This window comes from Mobula birostris, chromosome 14 (assembly GCF_030028105.1).
Source record: "Mobula birostris isolate sMobBir1 chromosome 14, sMobBir1.hap1, whole genome shotgun sequence".
Classification (NCBI taxonomy): Eukaryota; Metazoa; Chordata; class Chondrichthyes; order Myliobatiformes; family Myliobatidae; genus Mobula; species Mobula birostris.
In genome coordinates, this window is record NC_092383.1 from 60,677,072 (window position 1) to 60,702,977 (window position 25,906).

General features: G+C 40.0%; 1 protein-coding gene across 1 annotated transcript; it reads right to left on the reverse strand.

The window, feature by feature from the left end:
• Positions 1–386: 386 nt before the first annotated feature.
• Positions 387–21,061, reverse strand: LOC140209931 (uncharacterized). The gene is made up of 5 exons (XM_072278603.1): positions 20,703–21,061; positions 8,743–9,368; positions 8,406–8,559; positions 6,120–6,240; positions 387–5,513 (listed from the first exon to the last, which is right to left on the reverse strand). Exons 1-5 carry the CDS (start codon positions 20,976–20,978, stop codon positions 5,254–5,256), a joined length of 1,437 nt encoding a protein of 478 aa, XP_072134704.1. The 5' UTR covers positions 20,979–21,061; the 3' UTR covers positions 387–5,253.
• Positions 21,062–25,906: the final 4,845 nt, after the last annotated feature.

Here is a 25,906-nt window from a genome sequence, read left to right on the forward strand (position 1 = left end):
TGCACATTCGGATCTGCTAAGATAGGTAGGCTGATTTGAGATTTAAAGCACAGTTCAAAATATTGTACATCTGATGAGACAGGCTCAGAAATGTTTTTGAAATAGTGATAAAAGACAAAATAAGTTTTAAATGGTAGAAGTAAGTCTTGCAATAGAAAATGTACCATCTTTTGATTTTTATCATTTGGGTTACATGTTTGCCTCAAATATTTGAAATATCAGTTACTGAGGAAATGAGTTGAAAGTAAAAATAAAAATTCTGGAAAATATTTGAGCAACTTATAGTGACCAATTTTGCAATCCACAGATGAAATTCTCACAATGAAATAGAGTTTAACTTGCCCTTCTCCAAGGAAAACTGACAGTTTCCATAGAAATATGCTTCACATATTCTGGTTTTAATATAATTCAAAGAACAAATAGAAATTTATTACATATTGATACTAGGGAATTCATACTCCTTCCCAGTCTTTGGCAACATTACCCTTAAACAGATATTAAGTAAAAGAAACTCTCAGGAAAACTGCATATATACATAGTTTAAGACATACATACTTCTTTTAAAATATCTTACATTGATTGCAGCTCATGCTACAAATTAACAAGCATTGCTCAAGTTCTTATGGTTCCTACTTAATATTTTTATGGTAAAGTACAACTACCCAATTTATAGAAACATAAGCAGTTACAGTTATACAGTTTTTAAATAGAGATCCATCAGCCTAACACATCTAAGCCAACTGTGTGCCCTGTGAGTTAGTGCCATCTGCCTTCTCTGGCCCACAGCCCTCTAAACCTTCCCTATCCATGTAATTATGTAGAAGGCTTTTAAGTATTGCTAAAATGCCCACCTCAATCACTATATCTGGCAGGTCATTCCAAATGTGCTCCAACCTTTACGCAACGAGCCTGCCTAGGTTTCCTGTTCTCATTGCTATCATCAAGGAGGCACAGGAGCCCGAGTACCCAAACTCAGTGATTCAGGAACAACTTCATCCCCTCTGCCATCAGATTTCATGAACACCACTTCATTATTCCACGTTTTTTGGCACTATTTATTTGGTTTTTTTTTGTAGTTTATAGGTTTTTATGTATTTCCACTGCTGCAACAACAAATTGCAGGTCACCCAGTATGTTAATGATAAAACACTTGATTTCAATTCTAATTCTGATTCCCCTTTAATCTCTCACCTCCAGTCTTAAACCTATACACCCTCTCTATGGGAAAATGACTATTTACTTTCACCCTATCAATGCCCTTCATGGCCCTGTCAACTTCACTCAGGTCACCTCCTAATATCTAACAGTTGTATAGAATGTAGAACTGACTATCTTCTGATAGGATGCCTTATTGCCTGTCGATATTGATTACATTAATATAATTTGGTATACTTGATTACCGTTTATTCTATACAATGTTTTTCTTTACTTATGATTTTAATTCTGTCATGTTTTATGATTATATTGATTTATCTTTATGATCTATGTAAAGCACTGAGTGCATCTTAATGTATGAGATGATCTTAATGTATAGCACTTATAAAATTATCATTATCAGATGTATAGTTAATTGAGATTATGTCTGTCAATTAAAGATACCTTATTTCAGCATGTACAAGAGGGCACATACTCCAAAGCTAGATTTGAATAATTTATGGATCTCTGGGCAATTGTTCAGTGACAGGATGATAATAAGTTTGTAGGAGCATTCTAGCGTGAGTTACTTGCAAATTTATTTTGTTCTTATGTCATCCAATCACAGACATCTTAAAATATAGTCCCATGCTATAATTTTCCCCAAAATGGGCAACCACGTGTGAAACTTCTTTAGCTGATGAAAATAATTCACTCCTTTCACTTAAAACCAAAACAAGACACATAAATCAGATCATTAGAATCTGAAGAACTTATTTGTAAAGGTTTTCCTACTTCAGGGGCTGGTGAGTGGAGGTGAGAGTTCCAACTGCTGAATAATTAAAGCATCACTATAGGGGTTTATGGCCGTAATTGTATCTCTCTAGGGAATGACTTAAACACATGACAAGTGATTCTTGTTAAGAAACGTGAGCATAGAAATGACTTTGGTTGCAATGTATCAATTGAAAACAAATAGTTTTTTCCCAACTCTATTGTTTTCCATATTAGAGTTTAACCACACACTCTGAAATAAGGTATTTGTGGTTGATGGCCATATTCATTTCATTATATAACTGCAAAATACAAGCAGGGGAAAAGCTAGGTCACAGTACAGTAATAGAGAATATTTTAGTACTATGGAATATTTTTATAATATGTAAAACACTTAACTATTTTGAAACTCAATTGCTATTGTTAAACACTAATTTTCAATACTGCAAGGACAGGTAAATAAATTATGATTTCTGATTTTATGGAATTAAGTTTATTTAAATACAGAAAAAATAATTCAGTCATATTTCTTTGTCCATCCATCTTCAGAATAATAAATGTGAAATCAAAAGAGTACCAACTGAATTCATAATAGGTAATTATAGGAGATTAATTGCCTGTACAAAGTGTGCTATGCCCCATCAGAGCTGATCAACAGACTTCTGATAAAATCATAGATATACTGTACTACTAGTACTGCAGCAAACAAAATTATACATCTTTTAGAAATATGGATTATATTTATCAAAAGTACAAAGCTTTCAAACCTGCTGCTCTTAAGTGCTTAAATAACTGCACAGAGTTGCAAAAACGGAGGCAATATTTAAACCTTGGTTTCAAATGGATTTGGTGGGCAGCAGGTGGAAGATGTATGGACAACACCCTACAGAATGTGACAAGCTGTGTATTCTTGCATGCATTACAAGGCCTTGATATTTTTACCATGTTTATTAATAACCTGAGCATATCAAAGTCTAAAGATGGTGCCAAGTCAGGAAAGCAGAATGTTATAGAGAGGTACAAAGGGACAAACATCAAGTGGCCAAAACAAATTCAACAGAAGTCCTGTATTGTTTATGCAAGAAAGATAATACACTGCATATTTTAAAAAGTCAACACACCAAGGAAATTCGGGTGGATTGGAATGCAAAGGGGAGGAAGTTATACTTCAACTTAAGACTGATTTGTACTTGTGCGTACTAGCTTACGCCGTAGCCTACGCAAGTGGGCTCAACACGAAGAAACTCAAACTTCAAACAATGGCCACTGAAACTGAAGGAGGGTGAATTTTCTGTGCTTGTCTGGCCACTGAGAGACATGGACAAGGAAATGTATTTCAAATACTTTCGGATGTCGGCAGGTAGATTTGACGATTTGGTTCATCGTCTCCAACCACTTATTTTGCATCAGTGTACGCACAGTATACTCAGAGACTGGCAATCACCATTCGAGTTTTAGCTTCAGGTGGAAGTCAACAGGCTGTAGCAGCTAGCTACAAACTGGCATCAAGCACAGGGTCCTCCATAATTTTGGAGGTCTGTAAAGCTTTATGGAAAGCATTGCAGCCAGAGTTCCTTCCCTGCCCTTCAGTCGCCCAATGGGAAGCTATTGCAACGTTGGAGGAAATGCGATGCTACCAAGCTGGCCAATCACAGTTGTTGCGGTCTGCATCGCTGCAACGCGTAGTTACATTTTTGCGGAGGTGCGCGTCAGGCTATGGCATAGGGTACAGTGTTGGGTACACAGCTACGCCATACCTACGGCATCGATTTGATGCACAAATATAAATTGGCCTTTAGTCAAATCCCACCTGCAGTAATACATTCACTTTGTGCATTATCCTTTAAGAAGAATGCAGTGGTTTAGAGCTGGTATACTTTCACCATTGTACAGAGGCCTAGTTTATTATGGGCTACTGACAAAACTGCTGTTATTTATGAAAATATGAAAATACCTAGTTTTTTAATTTTTATTTAGAGATTTAGCATAATAACATACCCTTCCTGCTCAAAAAGCCTTGACGCCCAATTACACCCATGTGACCATTTAACCTATTAACCCATATTAACATTTAACTTATTAACCCATGAGACCATTTAACCTATTAACCCATATGTCTTTGGAACATGGGAGGAAACCAGAGCAACTGGAAGAAACCCACACAGTCACAGGGAAAATGTACAAACTTCTTACTCAGTAGTGGAATTGAACCTGGGTTTCTGATACTGTAATAGCACTATGCTAACCACTATACTAATGATCATGGTTTCCCTAAATTTAGTCTATTTCCTCTGGCAGAAGAATTGAGAAGAGGGAAGCAAAAGCTGTAGAGATCTGGCACCCAATTCCTTAAAAAGCTTGGATGTTGGGCCAACTGAAGGATTCAATATAGAGATGGATTTTTGGTGAGTAAGTATCATCAAGGGCCATAGGAGCAAAAGCTGATAAATACCGTACAAGTTCATGCAAGATATGATGCAACTGATAGCAATGATACTGGACTAAAAGCTAGACTGTTACACGAGTTCAAGTACTACTTTGGCCAACCTTGAGGATTTAGGAATGAACAGCTATTTAGATTTCAGTAATGTTGAAAATTAAATGACTAGATTATCTCAAAAACCCTTAGATTCACTGATATTTTTCAAGGGGAGGAAATTCCTATGTGGGGTTTCGTCCACATGCGACTCCAAGCCTAACAAAGGGGCCGGTTCCTCAGTTCAATGACAATCAGAAAGGGACAATACATACACATAATTTCTTCACCTTATGAACAAATATATTTACTGAAAATGTCCTATTATAACTTTGTTCATTATCATGCCCCACAATAAATACAATCAGAAGCTCCAGCAATTACACAGGGAGTGCAAACACGGTTTCCTTATATTGCATCATAATTTCATTTACTTCAGTTTCAAATGAAATAAGTGGACAATCAATATCCACTCTGCACTGCTACTCTACGCCATCTGTTTTTATTCATTTACCATTTTATTGGCTTGAAAGCCTACAATTAATTACTCAACTGATTAGGTATAGTTATGTTGCCTGTTTCTCTGATCTATATAGTTGTACGTACTGGTCTTTGAACTGCCATTTCCTATGAAATACGGCACTTTTGCATCTTTGATATAAAAACACTGGGTCCATTTACACAAGGAGAAATTCATAATAAAGGTTGGAAATAATTAATTTCAAACAGATTAACTACTTTAGCATTGAATTAGCTCGAGGAGCTCTGATAGGAAAGTCTTATCACCTTACATTGAAAGTCATGACTGTTTCTCTCAGCTTTTTCCCATAGGATTGCTGTTTCGTCCAGATTTTTGAAAGTCACTTCATCTAAGCACAGAGCATCCAGTTGACTCTCACAGTTGACAGATTATAATTACCAATGCTACTAATTTGGATCTTAAAACCAGAGTCCATAATATCTAAAGCTTTCACTGTTACTCCAACTGAATCAACTGAGCTGATTTCAGCTAAACTCAGCATTATCACTGGATCCTTCAGTATGCGATGAGGAAAGTTAACTTCCCGAATGTGTGGCCAAGCACAATTCTCTGAAGTTTCACAGAAAGTTCTTACTTCTCCTGATAAACCTGTTTAAAACATAAGTGTTAAGCGTTATTTTCAGCCACTTGAGTGCCCTCCCATTTCCTCCTAAAAGCATCACCTCTTTTTCTACAAAAACTCCAACGTAATTCCCCCAACTAATTTTGTGTAATTAAAATCACTTAATTAAAAACATCTCAAATTAAGATAGAGATCAGTGAGGATGAGATTGTTTTACTTTAAAAAATTCTCAAATGCAAGCTTCCCAGTGACTGAAGAGTAGCCTACACATAACAAAAAGTTCTACCTACGTATAGCAGAAAGAGTCAACTCTTATGCTGGTAGTTGACACAACAACTGCCCTAACAGCCTCTGAATTATCTCAAAATGCAAAGTAAAGAACAAGATAGACGGTGAGCATGAGGAAGGAACTAAAGTCATCTGAGTTGAATAGATTATTGAAGATCTACACATAAAAAGAAACACTTAAATAAGTCATGAAGGGAAAATAAAACCATGATCCACCTTGAAAGCGCTTTCAGCAGAAGAGGAGAAAACCAAAAGATATTTACTTAAAACCAAGGTACCAACATTAGATGTATAGATTGCTTATGGTCAGTGGCACTCATACTCTGTGATGAGACAATACTTACATTGCTCTACAGTCCTCTTGAGATTTGTTTCTATTTTTCCCAAGGTTTTTTGCAGAGTATGAGATGTCTGATTCAATGCATCTGCTAACTCTTTATTTTGATTGGCCCCATCACTTTCAACCTGAAGAGAGACAGAATGCCAATGCTTCAATACATTTTGTTTGTTGGAACTTGCACACAATAATCAAAGTGTACAACCTGGGCTATTTTCTTCAGCTCTCAAATCTAGGTTTGCTTCATTTAAAGGTGCTAATATGTTTAGGAGGTTATACAAGTGGAGCTATATATCTCACGACCGTGTCACTGAGCTATGATGCAAAAGGTTTCTGATCATTAACAGGAGTGTATTTTTGTTTGGATAATATGTGGTTATATTTAAGGACAGTCAGTTCAGTTTTCTCTAATGATTTCCTATTTAAATTTTAATCGATTATTTTTAAGTTCTGCAATTCCAACATAATGTTATAGCTACAAACAAGAGAAAATCTGGAGATGCTGAAAATAGCTATTAGGTTCGCAGGGTCATTTTTTGATATTCCACTCTTACAGCCAAGATATGTTTGAATTAACATGCAGATTTGCCCCTCATTTTCATCATCGTTAAAGTCACTGAAAAAGAGAGGCAATGAAATCACTTGCTGATCCAAAGGGTCTTAGGAAAATCAGCAAAGATTCTTGCTTCATCCTAGCCTGGTCCAGTGTGAAGCCAACTGTGATAAAACTTGCCCAGTTCATGTGAAAGCTAAAGAAAATAGACTGCTTAGGCTATGGTTGGCTAGGGCCCAAACAGAAAATGTTTCACATGCCTGCACAAACACACTTGGACAGATTCATCTTCATTGTTAGTGGGAAGAACTTCAGTCCTGGCAGTGAATCACTGAAACATGCAGTCACTCTAGTATGAAATTCAATATGAAAGCACCTAGTTTACACCAATTTCTGTATTATTTTACTTGGGAAAAAACTTTGCTTCACAGTTTTGCTCTTACATTGTCTGTTGTTTAATAATGTGCACTGAAGCTATTCAAATAGTCTATCAAACCCATATAATGTCAGATTACATTAATCAAGTCAATTCATTCCAAGCACACTGAAGCCTGCCAGGTTTATTTAGAGCAGGAGTTCCCAACCCGGGGTTCATGGACTCCTCAATTAATGGTAGGGGTTCACGGCATAAAAAAGGTTGGGACCCCCTGACTTAGAAGGTAATGTAGTGAACAGAAGAATAAGTGTTAATAACATTTAAAGGAAACACAAAACAATAAACTTTACTGACATCTGCTTCCTTTCCATCAGCAGCACGCCCCCCCACCCCGCCCCATACATTACCCTAATAGGCACTGCTGTGCCAGGAGCAAGCTGTAAGGGCAAACTACCCATTCTGAGAGTAAGAAAGTCTGCAGAGGTTTTCACTGTCCATTTGCACTCCATGACTCCACCTAGCACAAAACCAGCTGGCGGTAGGAACTTGGCAAATGCTGTGAATAGATTAAGCCTGTGGTATGTCAAATACCGGGTGAATTAGTAGTCTTTGGGATACTAGTCTTTGCTGCTGCTTTGCTCATGCTTAAGTGCTCGGTGGTGAGTGCCAATGCTTTTTTTTGCCGGTGGCGGGGAGGGGGGATTGTTGTTTGCTACCTCTTACGCATGGGAGGGAAGGGAGCTGGGGGGGGGGACTTTGGGGTTCTAACTGTCATTCATTCTTTGGGGGAACTCCTCTGTTTTTGTGGATGGTTGCGAAGAAAAAGCATTTCAGGATGTATATTGTATACATTTTTCTGACATTAAATGTACCTTTGAAAACTTTGAGCCTAGAACTGGGACTTTCTCTGAGAAATTGGCAAACCCCAGCATTAGCACTGGCATGGATAAAAATTTCCATGGAATCTAATTTAAAATATTAAAAAATGCACGAGAATGCAACACAATTATATTTTGTAAAGATACATTTTAAATGCTATAGATTAAGCATCCCTTATTTTTCAAATAAGTTTCCTTAACTCAAAGCTTCAAGCACATCAATTAAACTATTTTTCTAGATTAATTACCATGTAGATTAAATACCCTGTCTCGAAAGACCCAAAAACTAGTTCAAAGAAGTTTGAGATTCTTCAAATACTTTATTGAAATAATGGAAAAATTAATGCAACAGGCTCAAAACTTCAATGAAAGATCTAAAACTAGCAATCATTTTGCTCAAAGCTACACATTAATTTTAAAATGAGGTACCACAAACAAATAGTAGTTGACAAGCTGTACTTTTTGTGTCTGTGGAGTGGGTGTTACCTTTGTGACATGATTTTGCAGAGTGGCTAGCATTTCATCCATGTTGCTAGTTCTCCTCTGCAGCTCACTGATATTACTGGTTACTAAGCTTTCAATAGCATTCTCCAACTCTTCCATGGAAATCTTCTCCATCTGCAACTGGTTGGCCATTTTCCTGGAATGGAGACAGCAGGGAATATGGTGTTACCTGAGCAGAACTCATTTTCTGCAGAACACAAATATCTCAAGTACATTAAAAGCACCAAGCATCAGTGCCATACTCCTTAACATTATATTCCACTTTTGAATGTGTTCAGTCGCAATTCTTCAATCCTGTAGGTGAAAAACAATGATAAACCTGATGTGTTCCAGTTCCTCTTTTCTGGACAGGTGCTCAGCTTGTTGGTGAGATGCACTGTCTTTCAATGCTGATAATTCTTTGCTGTGCTGGGCTAACTGTGACTGAATAATATCAGTCACCTGGGTAGTCTCATTGACCTGTTTTCTTAATGCAATCATGCCGTTGGAGAGAGAGGGAAGACTATGGTCCATTAATTCTTTGACTACATTGATGTCTTGAACTCTTTGCTGAAGAAGCTGAAGGTCTTGCCTTTCTGCCTCTAGGCTTGCAACTCGACTTGTTAAGGTTGGTAATGAAGCAGAAAGTAAATCTACATTTTCTTCAAGTTTGGAGGTTGCAGCCTTCATACTTGCAACTTGCTGCTCTGCCTGTGCAAACTCAACCTCTTGAAGAACTTTGACCCTATTCTCCAGTTGAGCCAAATCATTCCTTGTGAGGAAGTCCTTCCTGAGCTCACCCAGGGTTTTACTTATTTCTGACTGCAGCACAGCCACTTTACTATTCACGTTGGCTGACTGAATCTGTGTCACGGCTTCTGTCGTCATTTCCATTCTCTTTTTTGATTCAGCCCAGGTGATCTCGAGATCCTGCAACCTTTGCTCATGAGCTTCTGCGACCAACAACTGAAATAAAAGCAGAAACATTGTTTTCAGAGGAGGGAAAAACACAAATGTGTTTTCTAAGCTTATTTATTCTCCACGTGTTGGCGCGTGGCCAAGTGGTTAAGGTGTCGGTCTAGTGATTTGAAGGTCGCTAGTTCGAGCCTCAGCTGAGGCAGCGTTTTGTGTCCTTGAGCAAGACACTTAACCACACATTGCTCTGTGACAACACCGGTGCCAAGCTGTACCGGCCCTAGTGCCCTTCCCTTGGACAACATCAGTGGCATGGAGAGGGGAGACTTGCAGCATGGGCACCTGCCAGTCTTCCTTACAACCTTGCCCAGGCCTGCGCCCTGGACACATTCTGAGGCGCAAATCCATGGTCTCACGAGACTAACGGATGCTTATATATTCTCCTTAAAGGAGGCACAGACAGTATATTATGCCTAAATGAGGGAGACTAGAACGGGATGAGGGAGGAGTTGGTTAGGGTAGACTGGGAACACAGGCTACATGGTGGGACGGTTGAGGAACAGAGGAAGACTTTCAAGGGGTCTTTTCACGGTGCTCAACAAAAGTATATTCCAGTTAAAAGCAAGGACAGTAAATGGGGCAGGGGAGAGGGGAGAGCCAGCCATGGATAACTAAGGAAATAAAAGAAGGCATCAAACTAAAAGCTCTTGTGTACCAAGTCGCCAAGGTAGTGGGGATCTGGAAGATTGGGAAAATTTTAAAAAGCAACAAGAACCACTAAATGAGCAATAAAGAAAAGGAAGGTAGATTATGAAAGTAAACTAGCACAAAATATAAAAATGGATAATAAATGTTTTTATAATTATATAAAGTGGATAAAGGTGACTAAAGTGAACATAGGTCCCTTGGAGGACAAGAAGGGGGAATTGATATTGGGTAATGAGGAAATGGCTGAGGCTTTGAATGACTATTTTATGTTGGTCTTTACGGTGCAGGACACATCTAACATGCTAAGGAGAGATGTTATGGATGTGACGGGAGGTGAGGACCTCGATACAATAGCTATCACTAAGAGGTGGTGCTGAGCAAACCTGTGGGCCTGAAGATAGATAAGTCCCCTGGTCCTGATGGAATGCATCCCAGGGTACTGAAAGAAATGGCAGGTTATGGTAGAGGCTTTGGTAATAATTTACCAAGATTCTCTGGACTCTGGTCAAGACCCAGTGGATTGGACGACAGCGAATGTCACGCCAATGTTCAAAAAAAGAATGTAGTTTAACATCTGTAGTTGGGAAAATGCTTGAAGCTATCATTAAAGAAGAAATAGTGAGGCATCTAGACAGAATTGGATCCATCATGCAGATGCAGCATAGATTCAGCAAAAGCAGGTCCTGTTTGACAAATTTACTGGAGTTCTTTGAGGATATATTGAGCGCAGTGGATAGAGGAGAACAGATGGATATTATTTACTTGGATTTCCAGAAGGCATTCGATAAGGTGCCACATAAAAGACTTATCCATAAGATAAGCATGCATAGAGTGATGTATTAGCATGAGTAGAGGATCGGTTAACTGTTAGAAAGCAGAGAGTTGGGATACATGGGTGTTAATCTAGTTAGCAATCAGTCGTGTGCTGTAGGAGTCGGTGCTGGGTCCGCAAGTGATCACAATATACATTCATGATCTGGAAGAAGGGACCAAATGTAGTGTATCTAAGTTTGCTGATGACACTAAATTGAGTGGAAAAGCAAATTGTGCAGAAGATATGGAGAGTTTGTAGAGAGATAAGTTAAGTGAATGGGCAAGGGTCTGGCTGATAAAGTACAATGTTGGTAAATGCGAGGTGATCCACTTTGGATGGAAAATGGAAGATCAGATTATTATTATTTAAATGGTAAAAAATTGCAGCATGCTGCTGTGCAGAGGGATGTCATGCTTGTGCATGAATCACAAAAGGTTGGTTTGCAGGTGCAGCAGGCTATCAAGAAGGCAAATGGAATGTTGGCCTTCATTGCTAGAGAGATTGAATTTAAGAGAAGGGAGATTGTGCTGCAACTGTACAGGATACAGGTGAGGCTGTACCTGGAGTACTGCGTGCAGTTCTGATCTCCATACTTGAAGAAGGATATACTGGCTTTGGAGGTGGTGCAGAGGAGGTTCAGCAGATTAATTCCAGAGATGAGGGGGTTAGACTATGAGGAGAGATTGAGTTGCCTGGGACTGTACTCGCTGGAATTCAGACGAATGAGAGGAGATCTTATAGAAACATATAAAATTATGAAAGGAATAGATAAGATAGAGCCAGGAAAATTGCTTCCACTGGTTGTTGAGACTAGAACTAGGGGACATAGTCTCAAGATTTGGGGGAGTAGATTTAAGATGGAAATGAGGATGCTTTTCCCAGAGAGTGGTGAATCTATGGAATTCTTTGCCCAATGAAGCATGGAAGTGACCTCAGTAAATATGCTTAAGATAAGGTTGGATAGATTTTTGCATAGTAGGGGAATTAAGGGTTACAGGGAAATGACAGGTAGGTGGAGATGAGTCCATGGCCAGATCAGCCATGATCTTATTGAATGGTGGAGTAGGCTCGACAGGCCAGATGGCCTACTCCTGCTCCTATTTCTTATGTTCTCATGTAGGGTGGATGGCAAAATAAACAAAGATAGCGTGCTGTCAGACTGGCAGGATGGGCAGGCAAATGATAGGACAAAATTGCAGTTAGCACAGTGAGTATTAGATTAGATTCAACTTTATTGTCATTGTGCCAAGTACAGATACCAAGCCAATGCAATGCATTTAGCATCTGACCAGAAATGCAAAGAATAGTGTTATTTACAAAATAACTGCGAATAAAAAAAGTGCTACAGCACACAAATATAAAAGTACTGAGACAGTACAATATGGATGCAAAACTGCTTAGCGCTGTGATAAGAGGTTCAGCAGGGTCACAGCCTCAGGGAAGAAGCTCTTCCTGTGCCTGTTGGTGAGGGAGCGAAGGCTCCTGTAGCACCTACCGGATGGGAGGAGAGTAAAAAGTCCATGGTTAGGGTCAGATGTATCCTTGATAATGCTTTTCACCCTGCCCAGGTAGCATTTATGGTAGATGTTCTCAATAGTGGGTAATTGGGTGCCGATAATCCACTGGGCAGTTTTCACCACATGCTGGAGTTCTTTGCGGTCTGATACGGGACAATTGCTATACCACACTGAGATGCAGTTGATGAGTATGCTCTCAATGGTACAGCGGTAAACGTCCGTCAGTATCCTGGGACAGAGGTGAGCTTTCTTCATGCTCCATAGGAAATAAAGGCGCTGTTGCGCCTTTTTGATCAGGATGGAGGAGTTCAGGGACCAGGTGAGATCCTCGGAAATGTGGACACCAAGGAATTTGACGCTTGATACACACTCCACTACAGTTCCGTTGATGTAGATGGGGAGGCGAGTGTGACTCCTGGCATGCCTGAAGTCCACAATGATCTCCTTGGTCTTCTGGGTGTTAAGGGCCAGATTGTTGTTGGCACACTGCACAGCCAGGTGCTGAGTCAGTGTATTAGGGATGCACATTCAATACAGATAGCAAATACAGCACCTAAAGTGTAATATCTCAATGTACAGCGTACATGAAATAAGTGGATAATCTTGTTGCACTTTCACAGATTGTCAGGTATGATGTTGAGGCCATCACTGAATCATGCCTGAATGATGGTTGCAGTTGGGGGCTGAACATCCAAGGTTACACATTGTATCGGAGATATAGGAAGGTAGGCAGAATGGCTCTGCTGGTAAAGCATGGCATCAAATCATTAGAAAGATGTGACACAGGATCGGAAGATGTTGAATCCTTGTAGGTTGAGTTAAGAAACTGCAGGGGTAAAAGGACCCTGATGGCAATTATATACAGACCTCCAAACAGTAGCTGAGATATGGACTACAATGAGAAATAGATGTGTCAAAAGGGCAGTGTTATGATAGTCATGGGAGATCTTAACATGTAGGTAGATGGGGAAAATCAGGTTGGTAATGGATCCCAAGAGAGTGAATTTGTTGAATACTTATGAGATGTCTTTATAGAGCAGTTTGTCGTTGAGCCCACTAGGGGATCAATTATACTGGATTGGGTGTTATGTAATGAACTGGAGGCGATTAGGGAGCTTAAGGTAAAGGAAAACTTTGGAGACAGTGATCACAATATGATTGAGTTCAACTTGAAATTTGATTAAGGAGAAAGCAAATTCTGACGTAGCAATATTTCATCGGAGTAAAGGAAATTACAGTGGTATGAGAGAGGAGTTGGCCAAAGTAAATTGGAAGGAGATGCTGGCAGGGATGATAGCAAAGCAACAATGACTTGAGTTTCTGGGAAAAAAATGAGGAAGGTGCAGGACAGATGTATTCCATGAACAAAGAAATACTCAAATGGCAAAATAGTACAACTGTGGCTGACAAGGGAAATCAAAGCTAATGTAAAATCAAAAGAGGGGGCATACAACAAATCAAAAATTAGCAGGAAGGTGGAGGATAGGAATGCTTTTAAACTTACAGAAAGCAACAAGACAAATCATTAGGAGGGAAAAGATGAAATATGAAAGCAAGCTAGCAAACAAGATCAAGGTTGATAGAAAAAGCTTTTACAAGCATATAAAACTAAAAGAGAGATAAGAATAGATATAGGACCGTTAGAAAATGAGGCCAGAGAAATAGTGATGGGGGACAAGGAGATAGCAGGTGAACTAATTGAGTCTTCAATGTGGAAGACACTAGCAGTGTGCCCGGTGTGAGGGAAGGGAAGTGAGTGCAGTTATTAATACAAGGGAGAAGGTGCTTAACAAGCTGAAAAATCTACAGGGACTTAAGTCGCACAGATGAAATAAACTGCACCCTGGGGTTCGGAAAGAGTAGCAGTAGAGATTGTGGAGGCAGTAGTAATGATATTTCAAGAATCGCTGGACTCTGGCACGGTTCAGGAGGACTGGAAAATTGCAAATGTCACTCTATTCTTTAAGAAAGGAGGGAGGCAGCATAAAGGAAATTATAGACCAGTTAGCCTGACCTCAGTGATTGGGAAGATACTGGAGTCAATTGTTAAGGATGAGATTATGCAACACTTGGTGATACAGGACAAAATAGAAAAAATTCAGCATACTTTCCTTAAGGGAAAATCTTGTCTGATGAACCTGTTGGAATTCTTTGAGGAGATTACAAGATAAAGGGGATGCATTGGGTGTTCTATATTTGACTTTCAGAAGGCCTTTGACAAGCTGCCACACATGAGGCTGCTTACCAAGTTATGAGCCCATGGTATTACAGGAAAGTTACTGGCATGGCTAGGACATTGGCTGATTAGTAGCAGGCAGTGATTGGGAATAAAAGGATCCTTTTCTGGTTGTTTGCCAGATGTTCCACAGGGATTGGTGTTGCGACCACATCTTTTTAGGCTGTATGTCAATGAATTAGATGATGGAATAGATGGCTTTGTTGCCAAGTTTGAAGATGATATGAAGAACGGTAGAGGAGCAGGTAGTGTTGAGGAAACAGGTAGGCTGCGGAAGGACTTAGACAGATTAGGAGAATGGGCAAGAAAATGGCAAATGAAATACAATGTTGGGAAATACATGGCCATGCACTTTGCTAGAAGAAATAAATGTGCTGACTATTTTCTAAATGGGGAGAAAATACAAAACTCTTAGATGCAAAGGGTCTTGGGAGTTCTTGTGCAGAACACCCTAAAGGTTAACTTGCAGGTAGAGGCTGTGGTGAGGAAGCCAAATGCAATGTTAGCATTCATTTCAAAAGGTCTAGAATACAAGAGCAAGGATGTGATGCTGAGGCTTTATAAGGCACAGGTGAGGCCTCACCTTGAGTATTGTGAACAGTTTGGGCTCCTCATCTAAGAAAAGACATGCTAGCATTGGAGAGGGTTTCAAGGAAGTTCACAAGTATGATCCCAGGAACGAAACGGTTATTATATGAGTAACATTTCATGGCTCTGGGCCTGTACTCACTTTTATTCAGATGGATCAGGGGTGATCTCCTTGAAACCTTTTGAATGTTTAAATACTTAGAAAGAGTAGATGTGGAAAGGGTATTTCCCATGGTGGGGGAATCTAGGACAAGAGGGCACAGCCTCAGGATAGAGGGGTTTCCATTCAAAACAGAGGTGCAGAGAAATTTCTTTAGCCAGAGGGTAGTGAATTTGTGAAATTTGTTACCATAGGCAGCTATGGGGGCCAAGTCATTGGGTGTATACAAAGTGGATATTGATAGGTTCTTGGTTGGCCACGGCATCAAAGGCTACCGGGAGAAGGCCGCGGAGTGGGGCTGAGGAGGGAAAAGAAAGGATCAGCCATGATTCAATGGCCGACAGACTCGACTGGCCAAATGGCCTAATTCTGCTCCTATGTCTTATAGAAAAAAGGCAACCATTAATTTTGTGCCAGAAGAATAAGTTTTCATAGAAACATAGAAAACATACCGCACAATACAGGCCGAACATGTCCCTACCTTAGAACTACTGAGGCTTTACCCATAGCCCTCTATTTTTCTAAGCTCCATGTACCCATCCAGCAGTCTCTTAAAAGACCCTATCGTTTCCGCCTCCACCACTGCCGCCAGTAGCCCATTCCACGCACTCACCACTCTCTGTGTAGAAAACTTACCCCTGACATCTCCTCTGTACCTACTTCCAAGCACCTTAAAACTGTGCCCTCTCATGCTAGCCATTTCAGCCCTGGGAAAAAGCCTCTGACTATCCACACGATCAATGCCTCGCATTATCTTGTACACCTCTATCAAGTCAACTCTCATCCTCCGTCGCTCCAAGGAGAAAAGGCTGAGTTCACTCAACCTATTCTCATAAGGCATGCTCCCCAATCCAGGCAACATCCTTGTAAATCTCCTCTGCACCTTTTCTATGGTGTCCACATACTTCCTATAGTGAGGCGACCAGAACTGAGCACAGTACTCCAAGTGGGGTCTGACCAGGGTCCGATATAGCTGCAATTTTCCCTTTCACTTCTCCATTTCAGCAAAGGTCTCAAGCTATCCATGCGTCTGGAAACAACAGAATTATTTGCGATTCTATTATCAGCTAAAAGGACCTCCACCATCTTGTGTAAGATTCAGGGTACATACTCCCTAAATGCAAGTCATTAAGACATCACTTGCCAACAAGGAAATCATAGTCGTTATACACTAACACCTGGGATTTTACAAGGAAGTTGAAAGGAAATTATTATCATTTATAATTTACAATTCAAAGCCTTGCATAAAATGACTTAACTATTGTTTAGCATTGACCCAGACCAAACGGAACTAATTTTATCCTGGCTTGTTATCAGGCAAATAATGGTGAAATAGGCAAATAGCTTATATCCCCTCCCACTCCCCTCTTCCTCTGTTCTCCCTCCTGACTTTCTAACCTCTTCTCTCCTGACTGTCACTTCCGCCTGGGTCTCCTTCCCTTTCTCCTGAGGTCCTCTCTCCTCTCCTATCAAGTTCCTTCTTCTCCAGCCCTTTACCTTTCCCACCCACTTGGCTCCACCTATCACCTTACAGCTAGTCTCCTTCCTCTCCCTTTCCTTTTTATTTGGGGCCTCCCCCACTTCCTTTTCATTCATGAAGGAGGATCTGGGCCTGAGATGTTGACTGTTTATTCATTTCCATAGATGCTGCCTGACCTGCTGAGCTCCTCCAGCATTTTGTGTGTTTTGCTTCAGATTTCCAGACCTTCTTGATTTTCAAATAATGGTTGAGCGCACTAGCCACTACTTTGAATTTTACAATAAACGAATTGCATGATGTTGAAAATATTTGGACAGGTTCATGGGTAGGAATGGTTTAGAGTAGGGGTTCCCAACCTTTATTATGCCATAGTCCCCACATGTACCAAGGGGTTTGGGGGACCCTAGGTTGGGAATCCATGGTTTCATGGAATGTGGGCAAGATACAGGCATGGAGGACCAAAACAAGAAGGAACTTTGCTAGGCTTGGACAAACAGGGCTAGTTTCCGTGCTGTTTAACTATGACTGTGAAAGGATTTAATGTTTAAAGGACAAGTGCTTTTTGCATTAACCATAAATTCAATCTTGTTTCACAAAAAGGGATAATTTCTGAACATACTTAGGGTATTTGGGCACAGATTATTCTAGTGAGTGGTGCACTATTATATCAAAGACAAAGAACCCATAAGATCAATGGCAGAATAGCAAAAAAATTGTACATTAATCATAATTACTACCTATAGGTAAATGATGAACATTGATACTTCAAAGGTTATATCCATTCACTCTTTCTTACGTCACTTCTAATATTGCATATCTGTGCACTGGTAATGCTACTACGATACTGTAAATCCCTTTGGGATCAATAAAGTATCTATCTATTGCCAAAAATATTAACATTATAATATTATATTTATTTGACTTAACTCTGATTCAACAATTAAAAATAAATTATTGCAACATGACACAGTCTTTGGTTACAGGTCAAGTTTGATCTTTTCATTTGTGTGACCCTAAACTGCATCCTGCATATGATTATTTCAGTTATTTTGTAGCATAACCAGCTTTATTTCATTTGTTATGTACTGTCCCAAGACATTTTCACCACCCGCTCTTAGCCATCATTGGTATCTCAGTCTCTTTGGGTCTTCACCTTCTCTCAAGTTTCCCATGTTGTCTGCAGTCTCCCACACCCTCTGCAACTTGAAATATGCTGGTTTTCTAATTGCCCTTTTTTGAGGAAAGGCCATTGACTTGAAATGTTTACTGCTTTTCTCCACACAGGTGCTACCTGACGTGCTGAATCTTGAACTTCCTGTCTTTTTTTCAAAACTTAAACAGATGCATGCCACCGATTTGTCAGGTCAAACATTCTGCTGTATACATGTATAGAATCTCTGGTGGTTGAGCAAATGTTAACATGGGCACTAACTGAATTTCACATGTGACACAATTATTGTACGCTACACCACAGTCCACTGACAAAATCCTGAAGGTGAGGAAAACTCTGAGACACCATCAGGAAAATAAGGAGTAGGATCAAAAGTACCTTAGCTGTGTTAGATTGGCAAATGAAGATATATTCTGGATGAAAACGCAGGACACGATTACCTTTATCTCAATATTCAATTGAGGAAGATGCAGGTGCTCTTGTCAGTATGAAACATCAAGCACACTATTACTACAAAGCAACTTTCAACTATACACCCAGGTGAAGATCATTGGAAGGAGTATCTGGAATGCAGCTGCATTAACAAGAGTTCTGGGTGTTTGAGTCATAATACGCACTGTGAAACTCCAGCATGACTCTATAATCAATATTGTTTGATTTAAACAAATGAAGCAAAACCCAAGAAACTTCTGAGGACTCTTCTGAAATACAGGTTCTTAGCATTGTTCTCCAATTCAAACAATAACAGCAATATGTAAAACTCCTAGAAATCACCCAGTGATTCAAGATCCAAATGACAATATCAAACCCCAAAATCAGTGACAATCGACTTCCCTTTACAGCACAAAATGTCAATGCTCATTTTATTTCCATAAAAAATTTCCTTCACTTATCTTCGTTTTGGAGCTCCAAAATAACATGATGGCGTGTGTTGCTCTTTAAAATAAAAGGGCGTGATGCAGAGGCATGCCTGCTGCATGTGAAGGTTGCCTGAATCATGCATAGTTGTCAGTTCCATTTGTTTTCTCCGTCTCCCTTGTAATGCAACAAATTATAGGCACGTGTACAAGAGCATGGTAGTGTAGTGGTTAGCACAACACCTTACGATACCAGTGACCTGGGTCCAATTCCTGCCATTGCCTGTAAGGAGTCCGTGTATTCTCCCCGTGATCCTCTGGGTGCTCTGGTTTCCCTCCCACAGTCCAAAGCCCTGTCGCTTGGTAGGTTAATTGGTCTTTATAAATTGTCCTGTGTTCCAACTAGGGTTAAGTTGGAAGATTGCTGGCCGGAAGGGCCTATTGCGTGCTGTATCTCAAAAAAAATATAGGGTTGTAGAAGGAGAGGAAAGGCCACTCAGAGACAAAAAAGCCAGTTTAATTGTGAAAGCTGAGGGCATGTTTTAGGTGCTATGAAAATGCCAATGAAGATGCAGTTGAGATTCTGGTTGGACAAAAATTCAAAAGAGTAGTGGTACCAGGAAGGCTAGCCACACTTAATTGGATAAATTATCTGGGCCTGATGTGATGCAGTCCAGACTGCTGAGAAAGGCAAGGACAGTAACTCCTGGCCACAATCTTCCCAACATCTCCAGGACTGAAAAATTCCAGATGTTATAGTCTTTTCAAATGAATGGTACAGGGATAAACCTGGGAAGTAGATTCAATGAGCAGGGTTAGAATCAGCCAACTATAGACAGATAGAAAATTGCCATTCTGTATCTATAAAGAACTACTATTATAGACTGTAGAATGGATGTCTTTATTATAAGGATGAACTTGACCCCACATCTACATTGTCATGATCTCATTGTCATCTGAACTGCACCTTCTACTCCTTTGTATGTAACACTATATTCTGTGAGATTATTGTTTTTCCCTTTGTACAACCTGGTATGCTTAGAAGTTAACTGTATGGATGGAAATTTAGCTACCTACTCTCAGCACATGTGACATTAATAAACCAATTAACAATTAAAATGTGCTTGAGCAGGGCGTAGAAGAGATTTAACATGATTATAGGGGATGCTGAACTTCGTTTCTGTGGATTGACTGGAGAAAAGCGGCAGTCCTCAAAACAGAATACATTTTAAGGAGAATTGATGAGCATACTTAAACTCATGAGTGATTGACAGGGAAACATTGCTCATTGGCTGAGATAAAGCACTGGATGACCTGGAATGACAAGAATTGTGGACACGTGTAAGGAGACGAATCTCAAAGTTGTATATAGTATACCTACTTTGATAATAAATGTATTTTGAACTTTGAAAATTACACGAGCAATTTTTTTTTATGTTAAAGACAAAGGGTGCAGATAGAGACTTGATGAGCTGAGTGGTATCTTTCTGAACTGTAACCATTCTGTGAGCCTGTTGGTTCTGAACATCATTCATAACTCCCGGTATGACAAGTCTGCTTCGTAAATCTGTGATTGTCAAATTGAACCCTGTGATATCAGAAGTTCCCACCTGACTGACCCGTCAGATGGTTCCAATGTTTTTAATCCATTCTAAATCATCTCCTGCTTTGACATCAATTATAGTGACCGTCACGTTATCTCTGAAATCCGTTTATTGGTCAGAAACTGTATTTAAAATATTCAGTTTGGAACTCTTTCCTATCGCCTGCAGTCATTACTGCTGAGAGTTAGTCCCCTGCCACGATTGCAAACTTCAGGGGGTGGGTGAATTGAATCCCCAGATTGGTACTTACCTTCTCGTTCAGCTCCTTCATTTGAGAATGGATTAGTTCGACCTGAGACAGTCTTTTCTGCAGAATTTGAATGGTCTGATCCAGGCTGTCGATGGTGTGGAGTTGCTGCTGAATGTACCAGCCGGCAATCCCACACCCGGCCACCACTAGCAGCAGGAAAACCCACAAAACGGTTAGTCCGGCCGAGGTGGGGGCAGAGTCGGACACGTACTTACTGTCAGCTCGGGCAGCGTTCTCTTCGCCCCGCTGACCGCCTTTCCCTTTACGACTTCTCATTGTTACAAACTTATCCGAAACTTTTCCTCCAATTTCAATCCCTGGTTGGAAATTGACTTGATTGACACCCGATTCCTGACAGGCAGGCGGAGGAACCGCAAAGATTGGCCAATCGGAGATAAAAACTAGTTTGACAGTTGTCTGTGCCAATCATAGGAGGACACCCGGCTTTAGACGAACCAATCATAAACATGGATAGTGACGCTACAAATGATATATAAAAAAAACATAGTTCTCTACATATATTTAATGGAACATTCGATCCTTGCAGAAACCTGATTAAAATCGAGGCAGGAACAATGTTTAATATAGAATGATATCGTAATAATACCACTTAAATATGGTATTGTCAATTTAGATGGAGTGCTAGAGCAGTCAATGCGTAAAGAATGGTGTCAAATAGAAAGGAAAACAGCGTGAACATCAGGGGTAAGGAAAAATTGGGATATGTTTAAAAATCTGCAAAGGAGGACTTTAAGTAAACTTATACAGCTGGAAAAGACACAACAAGCGAGTAAGGTAGCTAATTTCTACACGATAAAAAGGGAACAATGTTAAGTTTCTTAAAAGGTGAGATTTGGGATTAATAATGACAAATAGAGAAATGGCAGAGATTCTAAATAATTCTGTTTTGTCATTTATTAATTAACATCCAAAGAATAGATAATCGAGGACGGCCATAGAGAATGGAGATACCGTACAAGGCAATCTCTAATAGCAGAGGAGAAGCACTAGCCAAACTATGGGGCTATAGTCTGAGATCTCTTATTTCTGATTATCTGCATGCTTGGGTTTTAATTAGGTGCAGAGACTGTAAATGCGTTGGTTGTAATCCGTCAACCATGAAGCGGTTCAGAGGATTGAAAAACCATGCATTTAAAACAACATTTCAACAGATAGATGGATTAACAGGCTGGAATACAAAGAGTTTGCAGAAGAATATAGAATCAGAATCAGGCTTAATATAACCGCCATATGTCGTGAACTGACTTTGCGGCAGCTGTATAATGCAATACATTTTAAATATGTATGTCTATTAAATAGTTTTTAAAATAAGTAGTGCAAAAACAGAAATAAATTTAAAAAGTAGTGAGGTAGTGTTCATGGGTTCAATGTCCATTTAGGAATCGGATGGCACAGGGGAAGAAGCTGTTCCTGCATCGCTGAGTGTGTGCCTTCAGGCTTCTGTACCTCCTTCCTGATGGTAGTAATCAGAAGAGAGCCCGGCCAGGGCGGTGGGGTCCTTAATGATGGGCGCTGCTCCTTGGAGATGTCTTGGATACTACGGAGGCGAGGAGCTATATGGTGGAGCTGACTAATTTTACAACTTTCTTCGATCTTGTGCAGTAGCTCTTCCCCACCCCCTCCGCCCCCATACCAGACGGTGGTGCATCCGTTTAGAATGCTCCCCTCCACACAAGGTACATCTGTAGAAGTTTTCAAGTGTTTTAAGTGACAAACCAAATTTCCTAATAATGTATAGCCCTTCTTTATAGCTGCATGGATATGTTGCGCCCAGCTTAGGTCTTCAGCGCCATTGACACCCAGGAACTTGAAATTGCTTTCTCTCACCCCTGTGAGGATTGGTTTGTGTGGCTGTGCTTAGTGAAAAGGCGAGAAGTTGGTATGTAGAGTATAATGTAGCAAAATGTGAGTTTGTCCACTATGGAAGGTAAAATAATAAAGCAAATAATTATTAAAATAATAGATCATCTGGTTGAGTGGTTTCACAAAATCATCCTTGCACTCAGTTTTTTTGTGGACTGTAGGAAGTGGAAGGTGGGAGAACACACTCCAGCACTCACCCAGGGGATAGCAGTGGAAAGGGTGTGCAGGTTCAAGGTCCTGGACAGCAACATCTCAGAGGACGTGCCTTCCAACCAGCGCATTGATGCAATCATGAAGAAAGCACACCAGCGGCTTGACTTTGTTAGGAGTCTGTCGCTACCTCCAGTTGAACTCTGTCTTCTTGTGTATTTTTCCCCTATCTGTCAGTCTATGGTTTTGTACTGCCATGTGCTCGTTTGTTTTCATGCCCCATGTGCTCCTGTTCCCGCTCTTGCTGTACTCTAGCCCCTGTATTACTAAGTACTCTGCCTCTCACCTGTGAGTTGATATTCGGACGGACAGAGTTCAGATACGAATGCTGGAAAGGCTTGGGAAAATTCACTGACACAATCTGGCAACAAACACGTGAAAACACAGGACTGAAATACACTGAGCAATGAACAGAGGGGCAGGTGATAGGTGGAGCACAATGAGACAGAAGTGGCAGCAAAACAGGTAATAATGACCTGTCTGTTTTCCAGTTCTGGTTTTTGGATTTCTCTGGATGTTTTGATCTTTGCCTGAACTTTAGCACTGACTTTGGTTACACCTTGGGATTTGTTACTTAATTAATATCACTGTGTGCACAGTACTGGGTCTGTGATTGGATCCTGCTCCAGCGCCCTGATAGAGTCTGAGGGGATTTGCTAGGCGATGAAAGACTCTACAGATGTATGGTGGAAAACATTCTGACTGATTGCAGCCCTGGTATGGAGGCCTCAATGCACAGGATCGAAAGAGGCTGCAGGCGATTGTAGACTCATGCAGTTCCAACATGGGCACAGACCTCCCCACCATTGAGGACATGTTCAAAATGCAATGCCTTAAGTAGGTAAAGACCCTCACCATCCGGGGCGTTCCCTCTCTCATTGGTACCATCAGGATGGAGGTTCAGGTGTCTGAAGACTCACACTCAATATTTTCTGAACGCGTCTACCCTCCTCCATCAGATTTCTGAATGGTCCGCAAACCCATGAACACTAAATTGCCGTTTCTCTTTTGCACTTTTTACCAATTTGTTAATTGTAACTTGCTGTAATTTTCATGCCTTGCAATGCACTGCTGCCATAAAGCAACTCATTTCATGGTGTGTGTCAGCAATAATAAACCTGATTCTGAACACCTAAAGGTCTGTCCTGGGCCCAGCATATAAATAAAATAACAAAGAAGGCACGGCAGTAACTCTGCTTCCTTAGGAGTCTGAGGAGATTTGTTATGTCACCAGAGAGCACAGAAAAGAGAACATTACAACGCAGTACATGGCCTTTGACCCACAATATTGTGCTGAACTTTTAACCTGCTCTAACATTAATCTAACCCTTCCCTCCTACATAGATGATAGAAAAATGAAGTGCTGTGTGCCTATCTAAGAGTTTTTAAAATACCCTAACATATCTGCCTCTCCCTTGGCATACTCACCACTCTCTGTGTAGAAACTTACCTCTGACATTCCCTCTATATGTTCCTCCAATCATCTTAAAATTTTGGCCCTTACATTAACTATTTCCACGCTGGGAAAAAGACTCTAGCTATCTACTCAATCTATGCCTCTTATCATCTTATAAACCTCTATCACATCGCATCTCATCCTCTTTCACTTCAAAGGGAAAAACCCTAGCTTGCTCAACCTATCCTTATAAGACACGCTTTCTAGTCCAGAGTTCATTCTGATAAGTCTCCTCTACACCCTCTCTAAAGCTTCCATATCCTTCTTATAATGAGGCAAATAGAACTGAACACAGTATTCCAAGTGTGGTCTGACCAGGATTTTTTAGAGCTGCAATGCTATCTTGTGGCTGTTGAACTCAAGCCCCTGACTAATGACAGCCAACACACCATGTGCCTTCTTAAAAACCCAATCAAATTACGTGGCATCATTGTGGAATCCATGGACATAGACCTCAAGATCTCTCCTCTCCTCCACACTGCCAGGAATCCTAACATTAACTCTGTATTCTGCCTTCAAATTAGACCTTTCAAAGTAAATTTTACTTCAGTTTTCCAGATTTAACTCAGCCTATCTGTGGGTCCTGCCAGTGCCACATTGCAACCTATAACAACCCTTTGCACTACCTACAACTCCACCACAACTGCAACAATTTTCATGTCATCTGCAAAATTGCTAACCCACACTTCCACTCCTCATATTAAAACAGCACATGTATGAAATATCAATGTAAACTAAAGAAACCTCAGTTCTGCACAGTGGCAAGTAAACCTCGCTGTTCTACCAGGTTTACATATCTCTACGCTGAACTGAGGCTGTGGCCTGCAACGAATGGGTTTCTGGATTGGCTGCAATGATGATTGGCTTCATGGCTGTGGACTCATTTTCATGAACTGCATTTCTGAATTTTATTTGCTTACTTTTATTGGTTGCAACACTTTTTCCCCTGTCCATTGGGTTTTTGGTGGTCTTTTTTAATGGGTTCTTTTGGGTTTCTTTGATTTGTGACTGCCTGTAAGGAGACAAATCTCAAGATTGTATATAGTATACAGACTTTAATAATAAATGTACTTTGAACTTTGAAAATAAACAGGTTATTTTGAATCATCTTTGCATGAAGCTACTTGTACTAGAGAGATGCAATACAAAATTAAAACATTGTGTGAATCATGGACATCAACATTATAGTTTGAAATATTTTATTTATATGATTCAGCAAAGGGAATTAAGAACTTCAACAAGGCATTAGTAGAATTTAAATTTGTGTGTAAAATTACTAGAAATCATGATCACTCTGCTAAATTTATGTTGGAACAATTTCCATGCCACAATAAATCAATTTAAAACATTAGCCTATAGTTTGAATATATTGTAACTACTTTGTAGATTTATATCTATATTTGTTATTTTCTTACAAGCAGGGATAAGTAGTGTAATATAGTCGAAAATCAGGAGCTGCCTTCTTTTCATCCTTGTAACATAGTGAGATAAAGTGGCTAGTTCATGGTCAAAGGTAAACAAATTTCTGGTAATTTTATTAAATGCAAAAATCCTCACAACTTAATGCAGCACAATATCTTAAAGTGTTTTCGAGTGTAGATCTGCTTATATTTCTGGTTTGAAGTATAACAATAAAGCACGGAATTGGGAATGC